The sequence below is a fragment of the Leptinotarsa decemlineata genome, unplaced genomic scaffold (assembly GCF_025532065.1).
Source record: "Leptinotarsa decemlineata unplaced genomic scaffold, Ldec_3_MD MMD2_tig00026294_RagTag_RagTag, whole genome shotgun sequence".
Lineage (NCBI taxonomy): Eukaryota > Metazoa > Arthropoda > Insecta > Coleoptera > Chrysomelidae > Leptinotarsa > Leptinotarsa decemlineata.
In genome coordinates this window covers 6,509,876-6,536,762 of record NW_027412674.1, presented here as the reverse complement: position 1 = coordinate 6,536,762, position 26,887 = coordinate 6,509,876, and the positions used below count along the sequence as shown (strand labels likewise).

The 26,887-nt window shown below is 34.1% G+C and overlaps 1 protein-coding gene across 3 annotated transcripts in view; it reads right to left on the bottom strand.

Annotated features, from left to right (window-relative positions):
• The window catches only part of LOC111509258 (glutamate receptor ionotropic, kainate 2), a 65,194-nt gene that overhangs the window by 30,667 nt on the left and 7,640 nt on the right, over positions 1-26,887 (bottom strand). For all 3 annotated transcript variants that reach the window (XM_074180227.1, XM_074180228.1, XM_074180226.1), the window contains exons 4-10: positions 21,234-21,375; positions 19,246-19,413; positions 15,423-15,566; positions 11,275-11,489; positions 3,429-3,645; positions 3,291-3,375; positions 195-333 (exon numbers count right to left, since the gene is read on the bottom strand). In XM_074180227.1, the coding sequence (XP_074036328.1) occupies positions 195-333; positions 3,291-3,375; positions 3,429-3,645; positions 11,275-11,489; positions 15,423-15,566; positions 19,246-19,413; positions 21,234-21,375 (1,110 nt within the window). The remainder of the gene's footprint in view (positions 1-194; positions 334-3,290; positions 3,376-3,428; positions 3,646-11,274; positions 11,490-15,422; positions 15,567-19,245; positions 19,414-21,233; positions 21,376-26,887) is intronic.

Below are 26,887 nucleotides of genomic sequence, written 5' to 3'. Positions count from 1 at the left end.
GTTGAACTGGATCACAAAGAAACAAAATTTTCTTGAATTTCTAGAGGTTGACGAAGACAGCTCAATGAAAACAGAAGTTTGCCATGTAAAGACATTTTAGGTACTTGGAAGTTCAAGCCATACTCTCTCTCCCCTCTACTAGTTCTCATGCCTAGACTCGAATCAGAGCAGACCTGTATGAGACCTATGATTACCTTGCAATGAAAAAGAGTACTACGGACACCACCAAATACAATGTAGCCGAGTAAATCCAAACTGCCGTAGCAAAGGGATCTAAGAAGGCAAACGTGTTCGTCTCTTTTTTGTCTGGATATTTGTGTAAGATACTGACGCCTTCAAAATGAAATGTCGATTAAAATCTATAAAGCTTGCTGTATTTCTTAAAACGAGTTGATATGTTTTGATAATGGTTATAAACACACATTTATTATATTATGAATATACAAGTGTATTGTGGAAACGATAAAAGCAGGTATTTTTTCGTTTAAAGGTGGTTGACAATGTTTCAATGTGCATTTCATTAATTCGGACTTTCATTGTCTAATATGATATAAATTGATTTGAAATTCCCGAAAGAATCTGTAAAAAATTAAAAAGGTTAGCTGAAAAATAACAATCATGTCAAGCAAAAAAAATTAAAATAACATTGAAATAAAATACAAGCAACAACCGAAAAAAAGAAAAAAAATGAACTATCAACACGTGATGAAATTTAAAAATGTATTAACAAGAAATGAAAATTAAAAATTAAAGGATTCTAAACCAAGTTACTTCACGACTTTTTGATTGTCAGTATCCACCATGGTTTTCGGGTGATACCTGAACTCATTCCTCAGAGATATGACTATTCATAGATCATTCGAGTGCTTTCACTCACACAGGACAGTATCTGAACCATGAAGCCAACCACCATCAATCGACTAAGAGAGGAATCATCAAGACTCTACTGGACCGTGCTTTCGGGCTCTGTAATACAAAGGAAGGTCTCGAAAAGGAACTAGGCATCATCAAAAATGACCTTCAAAAGAATGGTTACTCCAAAGTGATGGTGAAACAGGCTTTAGCTAGGAGACAGCAGGAGCTCCACAAGGAAGAGAAGCCACCACAACCAGTACTTGTACTTCCCTGCATCAGAGAATTGTCGGAAAGGATGAGAAGGATTGGGTCCAAGTATAACATCAGAATCTGTTTCAGATCTGGGAACACTATTTGTAGCAGCCACATGAAAACCAAGCCACCAAACGCGGACTGCGATTCCAAGAATTGCTTTTTACCGAATACCCTGCGAGTGAGGAGAATCATATATCGGTGAAACTAAGACACCATTGAAATTTCGCATTATCGAGCATAAGAACCACACACAGCAAGAAGAAACCAGCAAATCAGGAATAGCAGAGCATGTTTGGACTTATCAACATAACATCAAGTTGGCTCAAGCTGAAATCATCCACAAGAAGGAACACTGTTTTAGGAGAAAATTCAAAGAAGCATTCAGCCAAGCTAGCGTAGAGATACGCAACATATGGAAACCTCTAATCAAGCGGAATACAACCAACTCCCACCAAACTGTAATTTTTCGCTAAAACAGAGGGAAGGGGAAATATGTGAAATCACTCGAATGACCTATAAATATTTAGATCTCTGAGGAATAAGTCCAATTATCACCCGAAGACGATTGTGGATACTCACAATCGAAACGTCGTGAAGTAACTTGGTTTGGAATCTTTTAATTTTAATTTCTTGTTGATAATTTTTTAATTTTTTTTTATTACTTGTATTTTATTTCATTGTAATTTCAGTTTTTTTGCTTAATATAATTGTTATTTTTCAGGGATTTCAAATCAATCTATATCATATCAGACAATGGAAGTCCCAACTAATGGAAAGGTATTTTTTCAATAGTCACCAATTAATATGAGTTTATTCATGACATTTTATCATATATACATCGGAAATAATAAACAATCTTCTAAATGAACTGATAATAACCTTGAGGAGTGAAACTTGTGCCAAGTGGTAAGTCATAAAAAAAGATACATCTTTATAAATACAATCTCACATATATTCATATACTAAGTATGTGAACATATGTGAAAAATAAGAAAATAACACATGAATACATGCATTTAAAATATGTGCTCAATAACAATATATGAATTAAATAAAATTATTCAGAAATATAGTTGATGAAATGTATATCATGATTCATTGAAATTCATTATATCATGGAAAAAAATCGTGAAGTCCCTATTAGCCATTCTTCAATTTTATTTTTATATGAAAATAATGAGGCAGCTTATCAAATATGTAAGGAATCATATACATGTAGTTTTTTTCTCACAATCAGTATGAACAATTAATGAATTTTCGAATTTACATTCATACATTTTCCACGCATTGGATTATTATTATCTGATTCTCACAGTCATACTTTTTATTCAATTATGCCGACTTTTTTTTAATGAAACACTATATTTCATCTTATTATTATATTTTAGTGGACAAAAACATAATTTCTGTTAAAATGAATTATTATTGGAATAACGTTATTGCTAAATACTCTCCAAACCATAGAGAATGCAAAAAATCGTTGAATTCAAACAATTTCATTTCACAAAGCATATATTTTGTCAAATGATTCATGACTGAATCTCGAAACACGCAAACTCACACCAATTACCTATTATCAACAATCAAGCCGTTTTTCTTTTTTCAGATCTGGGATGTCTCAACTACCATTTGAGATAATTGCAAGAAATTAAATCATTTTTTTCACTTAATTGTTCATAACAGCCGTATCTTCTCCAAATGATTCATAAAGTTTTTGCATCTTATTCTTCAATTCTAATGAATTGGACGAGTACTATCATTATTTCTATTGATCATTGCCTCTTTCTTCTGACACCCAATTTCGCCACCAGCCTACTTATTTTCAGTTATTTTTATTATAACTCGTTTATACAAATACATTAGACTTGTTAGTGTATTTTGTGTAGTCACTTAATATAGATGTTCTCTCTCTTTCCAAAGAATTAGGTTGCATCAATTGATCTACTTAGGAAACACCCGTCTCCACTGAGCTAACCAGTGTTCTATCCTACCTCAAATACCGGCTTTCGGTAGAGCACTATAAAATTTTGATACGGTTTTCTTCTTTAGAGTTACGACTAATAAACTCTTATAAAATATTGGAACACTCCTTCTGACCCAGAAAAAAACCCGCAGCACGCAGTTAATTGTTTTGACACCAAAATTTTCTATTGGAAGACAAGTAATAGGCAATCGCTTACCTAAAGTCATGAAGGGCATACTGAAATCTACAACTTGCTGGCGTTGATGCGTAATTGTCAGATCGCATATAGCCAGATGTGCTTTCTAAAACGGAAAAGTTTTTGAACTCAAGGTTATTTATGGAAATAGTTTCTCACCTTATCCAAGAGATCTCCAACTAATCCATTCCATCTCTTTTTTTCTTCATCATAACTGCCATATTTGTTATTGTGAGTTAAATTCAATTCATATTTGAAATCAATAAGTTCGGCTATTTGATCCATTAAATCTTTGGAGAACCCCTCGTATCTATCATTGCCAACTAATTCCTCGCCATTTTTCGCTTCAACTTTCATAAGATACGGTTCACCTAATCTGTGAAAAAAGAAAACAAGAAAAAAATTTCATAATAACAAAAAAGACCAAAAATTCATTCATAAGATAAGAATGACGATTATTGGAATTTTCAAAAGAGGAAGTTGACTTCAGTATTGTAACATACACTCAATTTTATTGTGAAACAAAAACAGTTAAAGAAATATTCGAGAAAATGTCCATATACCTGAATTCAGGAAATATTTGAGAAATCGGAGTTTCCAGTCAGATATTTAGAGCACATTTTTGTTGATATCAATAGGAGTTACTGGATTTTCCATCGGTCTTCATTCCGTATTGTTGAGGTTTTTAATAATTGAGAAAAATATAAAAATGTGGCCCAAATGCAAAGGCATACATTGACAGGATGCGAATTGGCAATTGTCTCTCCATACCTGTATTATTGTCAGTTTTTCCTATACGTACATTATACACAACGGTTGGTTGAAAACTGACAAGAAATAAAAATGTTTTTTGAAAATAGCATATTTTGCATTATCATTTGAACAGCTTGAAACGTTGAAAATTTAAAAGAGATTTACAGGGCTTTTCATAATGAGCGTTAATTAGCCGTTTCTGGCAAACTATTCATCGGATCAACCTGAAAATTCCACAGTACGCATAAGTCAATATGACCTACACGCCTAAAATATTTTAGACGAAGCGGCGTCGTCGCTTCTACTATAAAGTAGCGGCTTCTTTGATTTTTCAAATGGAACACCTCGTATATAATATATTATGATTCATTATCACTTTGTCAACAAATTCATATACTGTTTCCCTATACCTATCTATTACCGTTTAGAAGATATAAATTAATTTCGATATTTTTTTTACCAAACATGAACTTTTATAAATGCTGATAATCTTGAACTCTCTTGCACTAAAACGATCAAATTTGAAATGGAGTGGAGTGATACTATAAGGATCTTCACTCCGAGTCATATTTTCATTTGCCTCATACAGGGTCTTCAAAAAATGCAGATACTTTGATCTCATGAAAAAATGAGTGGAACTCAATTGTTTCAAATGGAACACCCTGTATATTTCAACATTTTTGAGCTCTACATCCAATTTCAGATTAACTTTGTTCAGATAATACTATTTCTATTTTGAACCGTTTTAGAGATAAACTGTTTCAAACGGAAATTGACATGGTTTCCTTGTTCATCACTCATTTTTGTAAAACAGATTTCGTTTGATATTTCTCACTTAGTCACAGATAATACAATGAAAAGATAATTATTAAAATACTCTTCAACCATCGAATGAAACTTTTATTCAAACAAAAGTTTTATTAACGCTGAAACACGAACTGAAAATGATAAACTCATAAATTAATGAGTTAATTTAATCGTCAGTGTATTTCAGAATATGTTCAAACACATATCCATCTCTACTTAAACAAACATGTAATCTCTTCAAAAGATTGTCATGTGTAGCGCTTCTGGTCAAGTCTGGAGTCAAACTATTGAAAGCAGTTGTAACTCTCGATTTCATATCTTTCATTGTTGTTATTGGAGTAGAGTAAACCATATTTTTAATGAAACCCCACACGAAATAATCTAATGGATTGCCATCTGGTGTTCTAGGAGGTCAACGAAAAGGTCCATTATTACCAATCCATCTGTCTTCGAAAATTTCGGTTGAAGCTTTGCTGACTGAATGAGAATTATGGGGTGGAGCACCATCCATTTGGTACCATATACGTTCTCTTCCTGGTCTATTATTTAAAATCATTTGAATTCCATTCCTCAGTAAATCTTCATATTTTGATGCATTCAAATTATCATCATAAAACTCGATATAAAAAATTGACTCATTCTTTACGGCACAAAATACATTGAATTGCCATCTTTCTTGAAAACCCCTTTGGCGGACAACATGGGGATTTTCTGGCGCCCAATAATGACTGTTGTGTCTATTGAAAACTCCATTTTTTGTGAACTTGGCCTCATCTGTCCATATGATATTGTCAAGGAAATGTTCATCCTCTTGAGCATTGACAAGTAACCATTCAAAGAATTCCACTCTACGAGGTAAATCAGTCTCTTTCAAATGTTGGACACAGTAGAACTTATAGGGATGCCATTTATGCTTATTAAAAATTCGACAAATTGTCACGTAGGGTATACCTATCTCCCTTTCAGCCTCGTGCAGAGAAGCATTCGGAAATGCATGAAAGTATCCCAAAACTGTTATACCATTGTCATCATCATCCACTTTAGTCTTCTTACGAATGATTTTTGGACGGAAGGTTCCATTCAACCTACAGTTTTTTAGTAGTCGATTTATCACATTATTATTCGGCTTCGGAAGTTGTGGATATCTTTCATGAAATACTCGGCATGTTCTACTTGCAATTCTATTGCACTCACCATAAATTATTAATAAATTCAAGAAATCTTCATTACTGTAACCTAATCTTGACATTATTCTATTATAATTGGTAGCTATCACAATCAGTCAAAACCACCAACGAAAGTCTGACGTTAAATAATTGGTTTATTTATTTTTCCAAAGCACACTATTCAAAAATATTAATGTGTACTGTTGTGCGTTAGAGACCTCAATGTATACGAATTGTAACTTTTTCTAAGGTAGGTACATACCAATTTCGAATTGATTGATCTGAGACAGTTAAAAAACTGGACCAAAAAGAAATATTACTAAGTATAAAAAAATGTTGAATATCCAAGAAGAAAACCACGTCAGTTTCCGTTTGAAACAGTTTACCTCGAAAACTGTTCAAAATAGTTTTAGATTAACAAAGTTAATCTAAAATTGGATGTAGAGCTTAAAAATGTTGAAATTTGCAGGGTGTTCCATTTGAAAAAATTGAGTTCCACTCATTTTTTCATGAGATCAAAGTATCTGCATTTTTTGAAGACCCTGTATGAGGCAAATGAAAATATGACTCGGAGTGAAGATCCTCATAGTATCACTCCACTCCATTTCAAATTTGATCGTTTTCGTGCAAGAGAGTTCAAGATTATCAGCATTTATAAAAGTTCATGTTTGGTAAAAAAAATATCGAAATTAATTTATATCTTCTAAACGGTAATAGATAGGTATAGGGAAATAGTATATGAATTTGTTGAGAAAGTGATAATGAATCATAATATATTATTATCTACGGGGTGTTCTATTTGAAAAATCAAAGAAGCCGCTACTTTATAGTAGAAGCGACAACGCCGCTTTGTCTGAAATATTTTAGGCGTGTAGGTCACATTGATTTATGCATACTGTGAAATTTTCAGGTTGATCCGTTAAATAGTTTGTCGGAAACGGATAATTAACGCTCATCATGAAAAGCCCTGTATGTCGGTATCAATTATGAGATCTGCTAAACTTTTTGAATAATTTTTCTCACTGAAATTGTCAAAAATCTGGAAAATTAAGATAAATTATTTTTTTGCAGAAGTCAGTGCAGGTTATAGTGAAGTTCTTACATATACTATTCTGTTAAAAAAATAAGGTGAATTTTAATTTTTTCCAGAAAAATATTCATTTATTCATCAATTTCTATTTCCCCTTCAAAGTAGTCCTCCCCAGATACAATACACCTGCGCCAGCACTTTTTGGTATGTCCTTGAGCTCTATCAGCGATTCGGTTTTCATGTTCTCAATCGTCACAAAACGCCGTTTTCTCATGGGTATCTTCAATATTGGGTCACGAAAAAGACGCAGTGGGCCAAATCTGGTGAATTAGGTGGCTGAAGCATGATGACGGTGTTGTTTTTGGCTAGAAAATCACGAACAAGCAATTACGAGTGAGCAGGTACATTATCATGGCAGAAGCCACGAATTGTTTCTCCACAACACAGGACGTCTTCTTGGAATTGTTTCTTGTTAGCAGCGCATAACTTTAAGATAATATTACTTATTGATCAAACGACCATGTGGCAAGAACTTCTGATGCACTACGCCACGATAATCGAAGAAAACAATGAGCAAATCTTTGACCTTTTATCGAACGTGGCGTGCATTTTTTGGTCTTGGCTCTCCTGGGCCTGGATTCAATTGGAACTATTGAACTTTGGTTTCGAAGTCATAAACATATACCCATGATTTGTCACCAATTATGAACCATTCAAGCAAATTTGGATCACCATTTACGTAATTCAACAAGTCCTGAGCAGTGCCTATACAACGGTTTCTTTGGTCAAACTTCAGCAATTTTGAAACGAACTTCGCTGTCACACGATTCATGTTCAGAATTACCAAAAACACTTCATGGCATAAGCCAACCGATATGCTGACGTTTTCAGCAACTCTAATAGTAATTTTATGATTCTCCATAACAACAACATTTTCAGGGGTTGTTGATGTGTTGGAGCGTACAGTACGAGCGTCGTCATTCACTTTCTCGACCTTCTGTGAGAAGCTTGTACCACTTGTAAACATTTTTCTGAGTCAAAGTACAATCACCTCATGTCAGTGTCATCATTTCGAATAATTTTGAGCACGCAATTACATTTTTCAAACAAAATACATTTTTTTATAGCCGAAATTTGTCAGACATGCGAAACACTACTAACTTTCATGCCTCTCACAAAACAGCTGAAACTGTAAACATATAGGGAGTAACATAAGTACGTTAAAATATTCAAGTGGCGTATTCCTGAGACAATTCTAAGAAAAAAAGTATATTTGAACTTGTATCCGAAAATGCTTCGTTCCGGAGATACTGGGTGTTGAAATTGAATTTTTTGGTTCGCTTTTTGGAAATAACTCTTGCAGAAAATGAGTTATTTGCACGAAATTCAGTACCCGGAGACTTTTTGACGTGGTAAAACATAATTTCGTATTAATTTTTATGTAACATCTAGAGGGCCCTGCGTCCGCTGTCATTATTTATTTCAAATTGCCATAACTTTTTTGACAGTAAACTTTTGGTACTTTTCATGAGAAAACATAATTCCCACACCTTTTCCGAATAAAAAAAGTTCACTTCCTCAATAACGCTGGAGGTGATCGTTTTCGAGATATTTACAATTTTCTATATCGATGCATATTACTTCATAGCCAAATTTGATTTCAATAATTTTTGTCACTCTCCGCTTGCAAATTAAGTTAATCGAGTAGGCTATGAAAGTTTGTTTATAAAAATAGAAGATTTTACAAATGCTGAAATGGCTGATATGGTTTTTGCATATGGCTTGGCTGATGGAAATTCAAGCGAGGCCAGAAGCATCTATCAGGAAAGGTATCCCCAACGCGTGACTCCTAGTGCAGCGACATTTGCGAATCTTTTCCGGCGACTTTCCGAATATGGAAGCTTTAAAACACTTCCAGAACTGTAGAATTGGAGGAGGCGGTTCTCGAAGAAATTAGTGAACATCCAGAGACAAGTACAAGAAAAATTAGTCAATAGCAGTGATCTGATCTTTTATATGTCATATAGGTTGAATTTTATGATGAACGGGACATCTTCTGATTTTCTTCAAATTCAATTGCTCAGATCTTTCACGCAAACTGATTTGGGGATTGGCACGAACTGAAGCTAAGACACTAACTATCATCATCATGGTACCTTCGATTTCGATGTGGATTGTCGATAGCTGGACGTTTCTTTAATATTGTTACGTTTTTCCCAGTGGGTTAGTCAATAATCGACGACACGGTAAAATCAAACTCAACTTCATTTCACTTTAAATGCTACAAAACTTCAACTGTTATTTGAATGTCTATCATCTTACTAGATCACTTCGTGTTCCGCTCTGTATCGTCCACTTAACTGTCTCGATATCCTCGTGGTTAGCCTTTGAATATCGTAATCGAATGCAGTAGAAATTTCGTCGAAGTTCCGTCGAAATCGGTAGCATAATTCTCGCTGCTTCTAGAGTGGCGGGGAATCATCGTATATTCGCGCGCTCTTAGCTACGTCACCATTGGTTTGTGGCTACCAGTGGCGGTCGGTGTTATTATCTTCGGTCATGAATTACAACAATACACTTCCGGTTTGAGTAGAAAGTTTTTTCACGGAGGCTGCCGTTTCATGTCGAATACGATTTCGTTACGGATGTTTTCTGTTGGAGTCTAGAGCAATTTGTCTGCTATTTCGAGCATCATCACTAAATATCCTCATTATTTCAATTTTTTCTCGTAAATCAAGACTTTCTATGGGTATTGTGTTACTGTTTTTGACGTATTCACTTTCAAACTGACATTTGAGGTATGAATAGTTCATTTGTTACAATGACACTTTACCTCAAATTGAACACTGTTGAAACCCATAATATGAGACTGTTTTAAAACATTGAGAATGACGATTCTCCATCCAAAATTAGGCAAGTTTGCAACCAATCATATTCAACAGGAAATTGAAAAATTTTTCAAAATTGGAGACAAGCTAGTTAATGCGATTAAGGGCCGGTTTATCAATATGTAGTTAAATGCTCCTGTTAGTTACCTCGAAGCTAAGCTTAGCTGATAGTCAATGTTGCAGTTAGTATTCAAATCGTTTATCATACCCTGACTGATGCTAATGTTTAATAACTGTTAGTTAACTAAGGTTGGCATAAGTGACTATTTCAGGGGCTTGTTTTTATTGGAGGATTGATTTTCAAAAATGACAAATGATAACAAAAAGTTCATGAGTTATACATAATAACCTATATGAGTTGAGAGGGCATATGAAAAACGAAAATGAGCAATAAAAGAACATCAAATTTTACTGAAACAGACAGATCACTCCTAATAAAAATTGCCAATTCCTATAAATTTATCATTGAGAACAAAAAATAAACTGATGCCATCACATGGAAGAAGAAAGAAGAGGCCTGGAAAATAGTTGAATTTGATTTTAATTCCTCTACATCAGGACCTGTAAGTCTCTACCTCATCTAATTCTTTGAAAGCATCATTACGTTCATTAACAATGTAAGGTCTTCCTTGAACTCCAATATATCCTCATCTTCGTCATTCAACAAATGGAAAACTTCTTTAATAAAACAATTGTAGTAATTAACCCTTTACTTGCAAAAAATATTTCTCAAATTATCACAAAAAACATAAATAACCTAATTTCGCATGCGCGACCACATAACCACAGAATATCGGAACTGATATTTTGTGACATAACTGTCAGCTTAAATAAAAAAACTATCACTTTCTAGCGACTGTTACGGTCACTGAGACTTCAGCTACCAGTTGATGCTAACATGATAACGAAAAACAGTTTGACTAGGAGCTAAGACAAAACCATTAGTCAAATGAGGTTAGCTGGCGATTGATAAACCGGCCCTTAATTTGATTGATGATGATTTTCAATTTCATTCATTCCAATCCATTTATTTCATTAACTTTGACTATTTTATCATTTCTGTAGTTTCTTATTCGAAACCATCAATGGCAAATCGGGCTTGAATATGAAAATCACAAAAAACTCTAATTTCGAATTTTCAGTCAAAACTTGGTATGTAGAGTCAAAATCGATTACAACTTTTTCAAATAGGCTGGGTTTAAGGCTGTATGTGTTGTGAAAAGTGCGGTGCATGTGAACCAAAAATCAAATTACTGCTTCAAAAATGACTAAAATACAGGGGGGTCTTTATCTTAAGTGTGCCACACTGTATGAAAACAGGTGTTTAGCTATTATGCAATACACATTATAATTTTTATTACCTTGTAGAAACTATAACCTTGATTTTTTTCAAATTAGAAACAGCAGCGTTGGCTGTTTCATCATAATTCCTGGCCAAAATGAGGGTTTCGTTTGATCCTATCCATGTAGCAATAAGCTCTTCGTCGACAATATTATAAAGAAATAGGTCGAAGTCAACTCTGTTTCCATATTCATCAAACTTAATAGGCCCTGTTAGGGTGTCGAGAGAATCCATCTGAAAAAGATTTATTGTTTGGGTTTTATATCTTATCTCACATGAAAACAACAACAAACACATCTGTAAGTCAGCATGGGATATACTACAGTGTGTCCAAGATAAGGAGCGCCAGCAACACAAAGTCCGTTAAATTAGGAAGAAGTTCTCTATTTCACAGCTTATTCAAGTGACGTTTAGAAATTCAGAAAATTTCGATTATGTGTGTCAGCAAAAAGGCGACTTATGAATATTTATTTTTACTGTGTCGTGGTATACCCGTATACTGATCGATAGAGAACTTTGTACTCTATACGTTGATGCTGTTTTTTTTCAAATTTAAATTTTTTGTCTTTTTTTCAGCTTACTTAAGATATCGTTGAGCTTTCTTCTGCCAATTTTCCTATACGATTTCGAATTGAACCAAACCGAACCGAAACAGCCAAAAGATCAACTTGGCATTTGGCAATGAACGCACCCACATTAGTTTGCGAAATTTCGTTCCGGTATACCTTTTTTTTGGGTATTCTCTGTGCCTACGGTTTCTGAGTTTTTTTTTGAGAGCAGATGGGTCATGAGTTAACAACAAAAAATTAGAGGTTGAAATCATTTCTAGTTAATGAAAGGGCGCCAATTAGTTTGAGTTCATACGTGAAAATTTAAACTATATATAGTTAATCAACTAATAAATCAATTATAATTAGAAATAGATGGAGCATCAAGAAAAGAAAGAATATTGTTGGGACTTATAATATCTTCAAATAACATTTTACTTATAAACAATCCAAAAAAAAATAATCTATCATGAATGATTCGCAAGATGTCCCCAATGGGGGCAATATTTTCATTGATCATTCCCATATTGATTTCAATTTAAGAGCCACCGGTAGAAAGCTGTTTCAGCCTATTGTGCATCGTCAGTACCGGGCAGGCGGTCCTCGATTGAAGACAAAATGAGAAAAACCAAGAAAGTACTTGATAAAAATAGCTGCGTAAAACGCAAGCAAAACATAAGTGGAACCACCTATTGGTGTGACACCCAAGTCAACTTGCCAAGTTTTTATGTCAGTGTTGGTGGTTTGACCAATAAACCGACAACTGCGGAAGCAGAAATTTGGGAAGCTAACCTGAAATCCCATCGGAAAACGAATCCACATGTTCCTAGAAATGATATGAAATCTTGAAAGGTTAATGCAGTCAAGCTGCTGGAAAATAATTCCATGAAAATCAAAAAATAAATAGATGAGTACTTTTTGATCATAGAATAAAGAAAATACTCTTGTTTAGTTTCTACTGTATTTATTTATTCGTTACGACCGGTTTCGGCTTATAAGGCCATTTTCAAGTAACTACCACGAATTGTCAAGTTGCGTCTTAAATAGTGTGGACAGGTATCTGCTCTAGGTACATGTCCTAACACGTTACCAATATTACAATATGTCACAATTACCAACTACTGGATGGATCCTAAAATTCCTAAATTCAAAAGGGGCGACCTGCATAGATCTATAGTTGGTAGTTGCGTTATGAACTTGGGGCCCTTGTACAACTTATTTATTTCCAACGCTTCCAATAAATTCGTCTCCCTTCCTTTATTACATGTATGAGGAATTTTCATGTTTCCTTTATATATTGTATGGTTTGTTTCTTTTAGATGTCCATATATGGCTGATTTTTTATCTGATAATACATGTTCTCGGTATCTTATTTCGAAGTTTCTGCCTGTCTGACCTGTATAAGCTGCTGGGCAGTCCCCACATTCTAGTCTGTATATGGCCGATATTTTCTATTTATCCCTTTTGGGTTTTGCGTTGAATAACATGTTTTCTAAATTCTTATTCTTATTAGAATATAATGTTGAGTTTTAAAAAATAGTTCTTTATATTTTCTTTATATAAAACCTTTACGGCGAGAATAAATTAATCGAGAATATATATATATATATATATATATATATATATATATATATATATATATATATTTCACTTAATAGTTTTCTTGTAAACACAAGATCTATTAAGTGAAACCACAAATGTGCGGCTGGCTCCTGGTGGTGGCTCCGTGCATTTGTATTTATTTCTTCTGGTAACCAAGTGTTGCCCATCCTTACACTTGGCTGCACCATACTGATGATGGGCCAAAAGCCCGAAACACGTGTCTATGGTTTGCCACTTCCTTGTGTGTCTTGATATAGATAAAGGAGTTTTTCAATCGGACATAGCACTCAAGGAAGTGGCAAACCATAGACACGTGTTTCTGGCTTTTGGCCCATCATCAGTATGGTGCAGCCAAGTGTAAGGATGGGCAACACTTGGTTACCAGAAGAAATAAATACAAATGCACGGAGCCACCAGCAGGAGCCAGCCGCACATTTGTGGTTTCACTTAATAGTGAAAACTATCAAAATCACCACCTCCGTGGTGATTTTGATAGTTTTCTTGTAAACACAAGATCTTTTAAGTGAAACCACAAATGTGCGGCTGGCTCCTGATGGTGGCTCCGTGCATTTGTATTTATTTCTTCTTGTAACCAAGTGTTGCCCATCCTTACACTTGGCTGCACCATACTGATGATGGGTCAAAAGCCCGAAACACGTGTCTATGGTTTGCCACTTCCTTGAGTGCTATGTCCGATTAAAAACTCCTTTATCTATCTATCTATCTATCTATATATATATATATATATATATATATATATATATATATATATATATATATATATATATATATATATATATATATATATATATATATATATATATATATATATATATTCTCAACAGTTTTTTGATAATTCCTTCTTCGAATCCTGGAAACAAAAGTCCTCTTATTAATTCTCATATTTCTCCAATAGAAACAATTTGCAAAATCACCATGGTTAAAAAAAAGGATGTACCAGTGAACTTCAATGGTTCGAATTGAATAATTTCAAGGTTGGGTTACGGTTGAATGACTTCTTTTATAATTTGTCTAATAATTCAAAGAGATAGAGACTTCTGTTATGTGTAAAGTGGAAATGTGTCGCATAGTGAATACATCTTTTGTTGATTTTGCTAAATGTGAAGTTTCATAGACATCAAAACATTTTAATAGTCTCCACATAATGGAGTTATTCTGAATTCCATGTACACTTGGTGTCATATAAGCTATCCTACTTATTTAACCTTCTTTTAATTATATCTACAAGCAACCAACTGTGACAAATTGAATTGTTACACCGGAAATTTTTGCCTCGAAGATGAGCCCCGAAGTGGTCGACCAACATTAATCCAGGACGAGGATTTAAGGACCCTGGTGGAGACTAGCCCATCACAAACAGTGCGTGGGATGATGGAAGAACTGAGCGACAGTTCCCATGCGGTTTTTGATGGTGGTCAAAAAGCTCGATAAGTGGGTGATACATAATTTGAACGATCGACAGAAATTGTCACGTATCGTCACTCACCATACCTCTCCAGACCTCTGGTCAACCGACTACCGTCTTTTCAAGCACTTTCAACTTTCTCATCGGTGGAATCAGGACCAGGCAAAAATGAACTTCGTCAATTTCATCAAATCCCGGGGATACAATTTTTATGCTAACGGAATTAATAGATATGTGTTACGTTGGCAAAAGTACACTGATCCAAATGGCGTTTGTTTCGATTGAAGTGAAAAAGTATTTACTGAGATATTACAGATTAAAGTAGACTCATATAAACGGACAAAACTTTCGAAACAACCTAATAATAATATTACATGGGACCAATTTATTGTTTTTATGGTATGAATGAAATAATATGAATTGAGTTGAGTGCAGAAAATGAAGTCTGAAGTGTTCATAGTAGACGTTCATCGGATTTTAATTATTGATGGGATGACATCATCATACTGGCGGTTGCATAGTGTTGTTAATGTTTATTGCAAAAAATCATGATGTCCCAGATATATTATGTTTCATTTCAGCAATTCTTACATTTTTGATGGCATCAATTAGTGCAGGTCCAGTCGGGAATTTTTTTGAGTCGAAACAGCTGATCCTATTATTAGAAACAGTCGTCATCTCATTTAGAGCTTCTGTCAAATACAACAGGGCGTCGTGAAATACAGCAGTTTCAGTCTGAAAGAAAAGTCGTGTAAGTCCAAATTTTCACTTTCCTCTAAAATTAGTACATTGAGAATCACCAAAAAGCGAAAGTATATAATCGACCTGTAAACAATTTTTTCAGAGACATATGTCACAACAAATTTACAACTATAATTAAAAAAATATATTTTTTATACTTTTTTACTGGAAACTATATTCATGATAACTTTGTATAGACCAAAAATTATTTACACATTAATTTTCTCTGATGAGATTTTTCAACAGTTGTTAACATTTTATATCTTTCATCGTTCTTTGTGAATTCATGCCATTTTATTTTTAAACCTTATTTTGGTGAGTTTTTTCCATATGTTTTTCAATTTATTGTTTGCTTCCATTTTTTATTTCTAGATATTCCTTAAAAAGGAAATAAAATATTCCGAAAGCTTTTTTTAAAATGGTTCAATGAAGCAAATGACAGTGATAGTGATGTCGCCGATGTGCCAGAAAATTATAAAATAGAATAGAATAGAATGGAATAGGATAGAATAGAATAGTTTATTGGCTACGTGATACATTTGAACAAATATTTGTAGCAAGTCAAAACACAAAAATTTATAAATATGACGTCATATATACAAATAAAACCATCACAATGCTTGTATAACAGAACAGTGTACATAATAATGAAAACAATCAATCAACCAATGTTAAAAATGAGAACAATTGTTACTCACTCAAAGTCACATGAATTATCTATGTTGTATAACATGTATTCATCTGTAGAATAAAAACAGTGATTAAAAAAAAAGATTTCAGTTTTTGCTTGAAACAGTAGAAACTGAGTTGTTTTATGTGACATGGTAACTTATTATAGAATTTCAAATTCAATGAATTATTTTATGAGGTGCTCAGTCTGAATCTCTCAGTTCTTATCAGATTTCCTGATCTTGTAGGATATTCATGTTGTTGCGATTGTAAAATATATTTTGATTTATTTCTATGAATTTAAATCAATGTTTCATATACAAAAGCTGTAGGAATCGGCATAATTTTGAGATGAATAAAAAGTAGGCGACAATGATCTTTAAAGTTGGCATTAGATATTCGACGTATAACTCTTTTTTGCAATATAAAAATTTTTGTTGGAATGACAAGAATCTCCCCACAACACTATGCCATATACCATGTAACTATGGAAGAGTCCGAAGTACGAAGATTTGACCGGCAAAATCCTTCAGTCTACGAATCATAAATATTGCACTTGATAATTTCTTGGCCAGTTTGTCAACATGATATGACCAGTTCAATCTGTCGTCTATATGAACTCCCAGTAATATTGAAGCAGAACCGATACCGATTCAGAATTGTCTGCTACTGAAGACGTTGAAGAAAATGATGTAACTGAAGTTAACGACAATGCCAAGACTTACATATGGGGAAAAAATCGGTACCGATGGTGTACGTCAGAAGTTCGCCCTTCATCGAGAACACGTAAATAAAATATTATAATAAAAGTACCTACTCTGAACGAAAAATCCAAAATGCTAGGCGAACCTGCGGATCCGTTATCCATTTGGGATTTGCTTTTCAGTGATAACATGTTGCAACATATTCTACAGTACACGAACCGAAAATTGAGTGTTATTCGTGGAAGGTATTCTGTCAATTCCAGACATCATGTGAAAAACATTGATATCATAGAGCTGAAGGCATTTTTGGGCCTTTTGGTGTATACAGCAATATTTAATTCCAGTCACGAAAATATAGACCGGTTATTTTCAACCGATGGAACTGGAAGAGAGATATCCAGATCGGTCATGAGCAAAAAGAGGTTTGCTGTTATATTAGTTACGATTCGACAATCCTGAAGATAGAGAGGAGCGCAAGAAAGGTGATCCAGTTGCAGCAATTTCATTTATTTTCAATAAATTCATACAAAATTGTCAAAGTGCTTATGAACTTGGTCAGTCTGCTACTGTAGATCAAATGCTTGTGAGTTTCCGAGGAAGGTGCCTGTTTAAAATGTATATGCCTAATAAACCGGCAAAATATGGCCTCAAAATACAATGCCTCACGGATGCGCGAAATATTTATCTATACAACGCATATATATATATATATATATATATATATATATATATATATATATATATATATATATATATATATATATATATATATACAGCAGCAAAGATTCAGATGGTTTTGGTCTCAGTGATGAAGAAGATAAAAATTTCCTGAAACCTACTCAAGCTATTTTACGCCTAGCAGAACCTATTTTTTACAGCAATCGTAATATTAGAGCTGACAATTAGTATTAATCAATACAATTAGTAGATATATTGCGGAAAAATATTCTAACATTTGTGGGCACAATGAAAAAAAAATAAAGCCGAAATATCAGCATCTTTCCTGCCTAATAGAAAAAGAGCTGAGAGATCAACACTTTATGGCTCTAATTTCCTATGTTGGGAAAGTTGGAAAAGCCACTGTATTAATATCTTTCATGCATGACAAAGTTTTCAATGATCCATCCACAGGGAAACCAGAAATCATTGCTTACTATAATGAAAATAAGGGCGGGGTGGATTCTCTCGATGAGAAATGTTCTAAGAGCACCTCGAGCCGCTGAACTCGAAGGTGGTCTTTAGCATTTTTTGTTTTCGTCTCTTGGACATTTTTCCGATAAATTCTTACATCCTGCATCTGCTATAAAAATAATAAAAGAAAAAAGTGTTTTTGGTTTACAGTTAGCCATGCAATTAGTGCAAGATCACATGAAAAGACGTTTGACAATTTCTGTTACTCCACGTGAAATTCGCACTACTATTAGAAGAATACTTGTATCAGATGAAAAACAGAAAGACAACAATACTATTCTGGTCTTGGAAAACGTAAAATTTATCACCTTTGTCCTTCTAGAATGCGTAGAATATCAAAATACTTATGTCTAAAATGCCATAAGCCTGTTTGTCTACAGTGCACGAAGCCAGTTTGTAATAACTGCATTTCAAAATAATCAACTTTGGCACATGGAGCTAAGTTTTTTATTTATATTTCAACTTTATCTTATTTTGTTTTAATTATTGCCTACCTTGAAAACAAATATAAATGTAAACCGAGATTTTTTTAGTTCTACCATTTTTTGTATCATTTTGTTTACAAGTAGATGTGTATATGTAAATTTTCTGTATGTCATATTATTTGAATTAATATGTATTATATGTTTTCTTTTAATAGTCTTCATTTTCACGCATCCTACTTTTTAATGTTTATTATAGCCATAGTGAATTAAATATTTAATCTATTTGAATGTTTATTCTTTGCTTGGCCTGTCAAAATGAGTAGTCTCTGAGACTACGCCTGACCATTAACATAACAATATAGCTCCGGACCAATATAGTAGCGGCTATGAATATTATTGATTTTGATCATGTGGATGTTCGACATACAGTTTATATACAGAAATTGTTTTATTAGTAGGTATCAACTCCTGCCGGCTCTTAAGTTCAACTCACTATACATTATTTGTATTCATTGTTTATTTCTGTTGATATTCACAAATTCTGATGTAGTTAATTGAGCTGGAGTTGAAAAACAGGATCTATTGACAGGCCACCCATTCATCACATTCCAGTATGTAGTTTGTCATTTGGTTTATCATATTGGTGATGAATAAAGACGTTTTTATTGATCGATTAGAACTGACCTTGATAGAATTTGAAGTTAGTTCATTTCTTCTATTATAGTATTGAAACTGTAAAAGAGACCACTTGAAGACAACATTTCTGAACTCATCACTTTTATAATCAAATATCCTTATTGTTGTAATATTTGCAGTTGTATTCAAGTTAGAGAAGTCCAGAGTATGAGCGTCCTGAAAAAAAAAATAGTTAAATTCAAAAGTAAATTTTTACATACAGGGTGACGGTTTGAAAACTTACAATAACTATATCTGAGCAACCGAATAAAATATAAGAAATCGCTGAAAACAACTTCCATAATGGGAAGGGGGAAACAGAATGATGTAATAGCTAAATGAAAAGAGAAATGAAAATTTCTGCTAACTTGTTTTTACTTACCCCCTCGCCCCCAACCTTCATGGACTCAAATGGCAACCCCCCACTCGTGAGAACTTATCTATAAGCTCTTGAGAAATGATTTTCCAAGTTACCATATAGAGTAAGTAACATTCAATGTGGATGTTTTTTGTTTATTAAATAAAACTATTTATTTAAATGAAAATTTTATTTTTTATTATTAATTTGAGAAATGTTCGAAATGACTTTCATTCTTTTCATGACAATGATAGAGTCTATTCTCAAACTCTTGCCGTACTTTGGCAAATGTTTATCTAGAAATAGCTCAGCATTCTTGGATCATTTCTTCCTTCAGTTGCTGTATTCAGTCAGGTTGCATCTCAAAAACAATAGATTTTAGGTAGCCCAAGAGGAAGAAATCAAGAGGAGATAGGTCCGGGATCTAGAAGGCCATTCAATAAGATATCTTCTTCCAATCCATTATCTAACCATTGTCTAACTAGAACTACATAATGAGGAGGTGCCCCATCCTCTTGAAAAAGTAATGAATTCCCTCTTAAGATAAATTGCCGTATATGTCTCTCTGATTCTCTAATTCTTTAATTCATAAACTATCCGTGGTTCGATATATCTTTCCAGCATGTGAGCATACATTTTGCCATTGAAATTTCCTTCTATGAATGATGGACCAATAATAATTGCATCTCCGAATATACCACCCCAAACATTTAATTTTTCGGGGTATTGCGAATGACCTTCTCTAAATAGTCGTGGGTTCTCGTCACTCCAGTAAAGTCAGTTTTGTTTATTTGCGAACCAATTTAAATGATAGTTCAGGCGTAAAATATTTAAGAATCTTAATATTGATGCTACGATGGTAATAAGAATGTTTTCAAACATTACTTCAATTAATAATAGAAAATAAAATTCCAATTCAAGTAAATAATGTTTGATTCAATAAACCAAAACTCTATACATCGAATGTAGCTTTGTAGCATTGAAGAGCATTTCTAAAGAGCTTTTAGATAAGGTATAATAAGTAGAGGGTTGGCATATGAGAATATAAAGTTGGGGTGGTTGGGGCGAGGGGGTAAGTGACAGTTGACTGCTAGCAGTTAAAGCTATAGAGAAACAGAAAGCGATTTCTCATTTGATATCCAAGTCGGGGCTTTGAAATGGACGACTGTTTTTGATATCGTTGTTTGAGTCTTCTACTGATTGTTGAAAACTAATGTGTCAAGTGTTTTCCGTTAACTAGCTGTGGCCCCATGAATGACCAGGATGTCGAAACTTGTGCGAGCTAAGGATGAACGAGGTCTTGCCATTTGAAATGCGATCCTAGCACAAGTTGGATGATACGCAGTGAGCATGGATCACATTAGAGTTGGCATCGAATCAACGTTCACATAGTAATTGAATGGATAAGTGAAACAATCCAACCGACAATCATCTGATCTACAAATGGCGTCTTGGTAAGGCGAGTTGTAATCACCACTTACTCAATATTGTTCTGTTTGAATTGGTTCTAGTGACTTTCCCATTCTCAAATATCCAGGACGGTTCAGAAGTGTTCATTGATTTTATTGTTGTTTTGTTCACATTGAATTAATAAATTTTGCATTATGCACATTCGACAACAAAATATAGCAATACTTACCAAAGATGTGATGAAATAGTTAAAGTTGATGGTCAACATTCCCATACTCTTCACTTGTTGTAATATTGGAATTATTTTCTTTGTATCACAATCTAATATGAAGTTGGTTTCGGTGGTGGCTTTGAATTTCTTGAAAAATGCCCTGAAATATTGAAATACTCTCAATTCCAAAGTCACCATATTATCTAATGTCAATAGTGTTGCTGAATAGCTGCAAAATGGCATGATTACTAGTTAGTCAATACTGAATAATGAGTGAAAAACGTTTCCAACCGATTTTACTTTTAAATATGATGGAATTGGCCGATACTTGATGAAAATCCATAACTAACGTATTCAAAAAAACACTTCATTGTGAGATTTTCAATAAACGATTTCAGAAAAACGCAACACGTGTTTCGCCATACAATGACTTCTTCGGGCGTGTCTTAACTAACTAATTCTACACATTCAATGCTACATATACTTTATTCTACAATTTGAAGTACCTACATTTCAAGTATCTGATTTTTACCTTAGTTTGTAATGAATTAAATTACCTGACCTTATGTCTCAGTTTCCATATTTGAAAACATCTTTAGTAACGGGGAGTTATTCAATTCTAATTGATCATTCAGTTAATTACCCGAACTCTTGAATCTATTGATTTCTAAACATTCTAGAAGATTGAGTTTCAAACTCTTCTCTTCTGAATGTAACACATCGTATTCATGATTGAACTCATGTCCTTCTGCTAAAAGGTGGTTTGCAAATGTGGAACTAGTCTTTCTATTTACAAAATTACTTCTATGATATTTGATTCTTTGGGAAAATGTTCTTCATGTTTGGCCAATATACAATTTTGGACAAGAGACAATGAGCTGATTTCGATCGGGACAACCAGTTGATTTCAAATAATATTTAATCTGCGCTCGCGCTGCCCTCTATCTCAAAAACGATTGAACGTATGAAAAAATGTTCGGGAAAAAACTTATAGACAATTCAATTCTCTACAATACTGATAATGAATAGAATTAGCATAAAACCAATTGGAAACGAGATATTGGCAAAAAACTTGCAAAAAGTCGTTTTTTTTTTACTTTTGACCCCCAATTTTTGAGGTTGCGGCCGTCGAATCATATGTGAATTTTGAGAATACTTTTATGATGCCAAAATACAAGGTTTATACAAATTTACTACAGGGTATGTCCACTTTTCTAGGCAAACCCCCTAAAATGACTGGACTAACATCCTATTTCGATTGGGGAAACGTATAATCGAAATGATAAGAAACAAGACAAGACATTGAATTATTATTTTTTTCAAGGACGAACACAAGCATTAGCGGAAAATTCTTGAGGCGTTCTAAGAGCGGTGCCTGTGTGAGAGTAGCGATTTACGTTGGATTTGAATCGCTGGAGATTAGATTCATTTGAAAGAACGTTCTCAGGAAGTTCTTCAAATGAAAGAGTTCTTAAACAGTGGAGTTCGAGGTGTACTGAGTTGAACCTCAAAAAAATGAGCAGCCACAGTCCGGCGCGTATTTCAAATGTGCCAAGTCACTTGAACACCACCCGTGAAAGTTTATATCGAAGAGAGACAAATCTCCAACCTTTCTTCGATGTTCCAGACTATCAAGGTTGCAAGTGTCTCCAATCAGGTGGATGGCTCTTTTCTGTATGGAATCCAGCAGCTTCAGGGTATGCTTAGGGGCGGAGCTCCATACATGAGAACAATGTTTCAAAGAAGGTCAGATCGAGCTTTTTAAAGCATCAAAAGTTGCTGAGGTGTTTACAGTTTTCTGGTTCGGAACAGTGTTCCGAGCTTTTGTGAAGCAGCGACATGATTGTTCCAAGGAATATTGGTGTTCATTTTAACCCCCTACAAGCTTTTCGGAGCAGAAAGCTGTCCTGACATCAATATATCCGGTTAATAGTATATAACCTATTTAAACCCCGATTCGAAATCATCTCTAGATCCTTCTGCTGCCTGTGAAGGTGGGCAGCCGATGTCCTGGAATCCAAATGGAATGACGAGACAATTGTGCTGTTGTCAGCAAAGCAATATATTTCAATATTGAATTTGTGGAATTATTTGAAGTATAATTAAATAAATTATGAAACAACAATGGAAATTAATTAGCGCTCCGGGCGACTTTATTGATTCCAGTGGCGCATTTGCTCTTTTAGCTGCAGGAAAACCCGGAAAAACCTGCAGCACCACATCATCTGAAGATCTTGATCTGCCAATGTCCTCTTTCTCATAAAACAAAATGTAGGGTGCCTCCAGAGGCTCCAATAAATTCAATACGTCGCCAGAACACTTCGTGACTCGACTGTCGTCAAACTTAAACCGGTCCGTTTCGTCTTTGACCAAGGCGTAATCATGACCAAATTCAACGCCAGAACCATAGTGAACAATGACTGCATGAAGATTATAATAGTGGTCTGCTATATTGAAGTGTTAATCTATTTCGTAAGAGTTGAGGTTGAGTCATATTTGAAGATCATCAGTGTTATTATTACATTGACTGGTGCCTCAGCTATACTTGTTTCCTTATAACAGTCAGTTACTTTGGCGCATGTTTGGCAATACAGTCGATCATCACCTGTTTAAAGTTCCATTTTCAGATTATTTTGCAATAATGAATGAATCGAAGAGGTTTTGTATTAAAGTGTATAATATTTTAAAATTCGGGAGACCGTATAATCTCCCGAAGATACACAAAGATGGTACTCCAATCAGACCAGTGGTGAGCTTTTACAATACTCCTGTCTCTATCTTGTCAACATTTGTCTTACAAGTGATAAAACATGTAACCAACTACAAACCTGCCAATTCAGTAAGTAACACTTTAGATTTAATTAATAAAATCAAAAACTTTCAACCTAATTCCAACACCCTCATGATATCCTTTGATGTTAGCAACTTGTTCACTTCTGTTCCAAAATCTGAAACCCTACCTTTAGTTTCTAACTTGCTTTCTCAACACTTAACTTCTGACTCCACCAAAACAGATATATTAACTTTACTTAAATTTTGCATTTCCCAAGATTTTTTTGTCTTAACAATAAATTTTACAGTCAACCTGAAGGCCTAGCAATGGGTAACCCTCTTTCACCTTTCCTGGCTGACATTTTCATGGAAAATTTAGAAAATTCATTCATAATTAATAAAATTAATAAGATTCTCAATTGGCACAGATATGTTGATGACTGCTTGGTTTTCATAGATGGCAACTCTAATGTAGCACATGATATCCTTGACTCCTTAAATAACTTACGTCCAAAAATCAAATTTACACTTGAAATAGAACAAGACAATAAGTTAAACTTTTTAGATCTTACTATAACAAAAACTAACAACAAACTAGATTTTTCCATTTACAGAAAACCAACCCAGACTGATCATGTCATTCCTTTCAATTCATTTCATCCCATGCAACATAAAATGGCTTCCTTCAATTGTTATGTCAACAGATTGTTGAACATTCCCTTATCTCCCTCCAATTTCAATTTAGAATTAAATACTTTAAAACAGATTGCTGTCAACAATGGTTATCAACCATCCATTATTCACAAATTGATTAGTAAATTTAAACTCAGATCAGATAGAAGATTGGCCTTTAACTCCACCACCTTAGTTAATTCACCTTCTGTGAGATATTTTTCCTTACCTTATTTTGATCAAGATATGTGTACTGTTATTTCCAAATTTATAGAAAATACCATACCTGGTACAAAAATTTCCTTTAAATCTCAAAACAACTCAACTAACTTTTTAGTAAATTCTAAAGACAAAATCCACAAATTAAACAGAAGTGGAGTCTACAAGCTTAACTGTTCTGATTGTTCGGCATCTTACATTGGTAGAACCTGTAGACCTCTTTTCACTCGTATTAATGAACATATAAAAAAACCTGATAAATCTGCTTTTGGCCACCACATAAAATTTCACAATCACAACTTTAGTCCCAATAGAAATTCCAAAATATTACTTAAAATAGATAATAAAAATTTCCTTAGACTTGACTTGTTTGAAGAGTTGGAGATTTCTAAAGAACTTTCCAACAATGATCATTGTTTGAATATTCAAGTAAACTTAAACAGAGATTTCCTTCCCCTTCATAAGAGGATTATGAATTATTAATTAATCACAGTTTATTAATATAATTTATTCAATATTTTTCCTCTACATATTCAATCAAACCCATAATGGATCACTCCTCAAGTTGGTACCATTATTTTAACATGACACTTGACACATTCTGTCTCAAGTTGTCCTTCTTCATAAGATACTTTGACTGAACCACATGTCCTCAATCCAAAAATGTATTTTCTTGGCTATAAGCCTATTTTGTTTTATATAATTCAAATATTACAATGTACAATTCACTTATCTTGATACTTCCTGTTGCCTGACAAGTAAGTAATCTCAAACAATTTTTCAAATTTCTTAACCTTAAAAAATTTTACAACTTCAATTTCAGTAATTCCCTTTTCAACTAGATCACTTACTTTCAGGTGAGCACTGATGATGACGAAAGTCGAAAGCGCTTTGCAAGAATTTTAAAATATTATACACTTTAATACAAAACCTCTTCGATTCATTAATTCAAATAAGTGTATTCAGCTTTTCCAAATCCATTAATTTTGCAATAAGCTTTGCACGGACTGGTTATTAATCATATAAGGAAACGCTAGTTGAAGTTTCAGAAATTCACATGCGTTGCTACCTCTTGAACATTTACTACAAAGTAAACAAGTGAGGATTTTTCCAGCAAAAGATTTACAAACACAAGACGAGATAGATTGTATGGAATTATTCAATCTAGAGCGGTCAGGAGTATTTATTTTGCTAATGTTCTGCTCACGAAGAGTATTCAACAAAAACCCCAAGAATTCGAAACAATCCTCTTGTTGTCCTAACAAGTATCTAGTGGACTTCAAAGACTCCAGGATATCGGTTGGAGGGAAAGATGATACATTCTTACGAAACTGCAGCTGTATGAACAGGTGTTTGAGTTTGGTGAATAAATAGGAAAGATTCCCGTTCTCGTTCAACATTAAAACCTCGTTCTTGATATTCTTCGTCATGAACAACACTTGTAAAATGCTATTCATGTAGCAAGTGCTTCCTAAATTATCTAATCCAATTTTCTTCTCAAGGTTTTCAGGACAACTTTCTACTGATTCGTAAGGAAGAACATGTTTCACATAATCTGCATAAGAACCATTTCTCAAGCTGCGATCGATCCCTCCAAGTGATGAAGGGTTTCGTAGAGGGATCGATTCGGCTCTTGCTTCATGAAGCTCTTTCACTGAAAGGGAACCAGAACCACGGGGACTGCAACTCATATTCGGGGGGCAAGAATGACCTAAGTCCATTGACCGCACTGAGAAAGAAGAAGGTGGATCAATCACTTGTGAATTGACCTTGATACGAGACTGATGAATATCCACATATTTCGTTTTGTTTCGAAGAGATTTTAGTTTCGTACTGAAATTAGGGCAATGCATGATCTGTATCTCTGTATCTGTAGAGCAGAGAGGGTAAGTGTAAGCCCACGCACTTAGGCCACATGTGACCCATTGTACATACTCCCGAGGAGTTGTCCTCCTAGGTCGTCGTCCATCCTGTCCTTTCCAGGAAGGTGGACAGGTCGCTGGGAGACA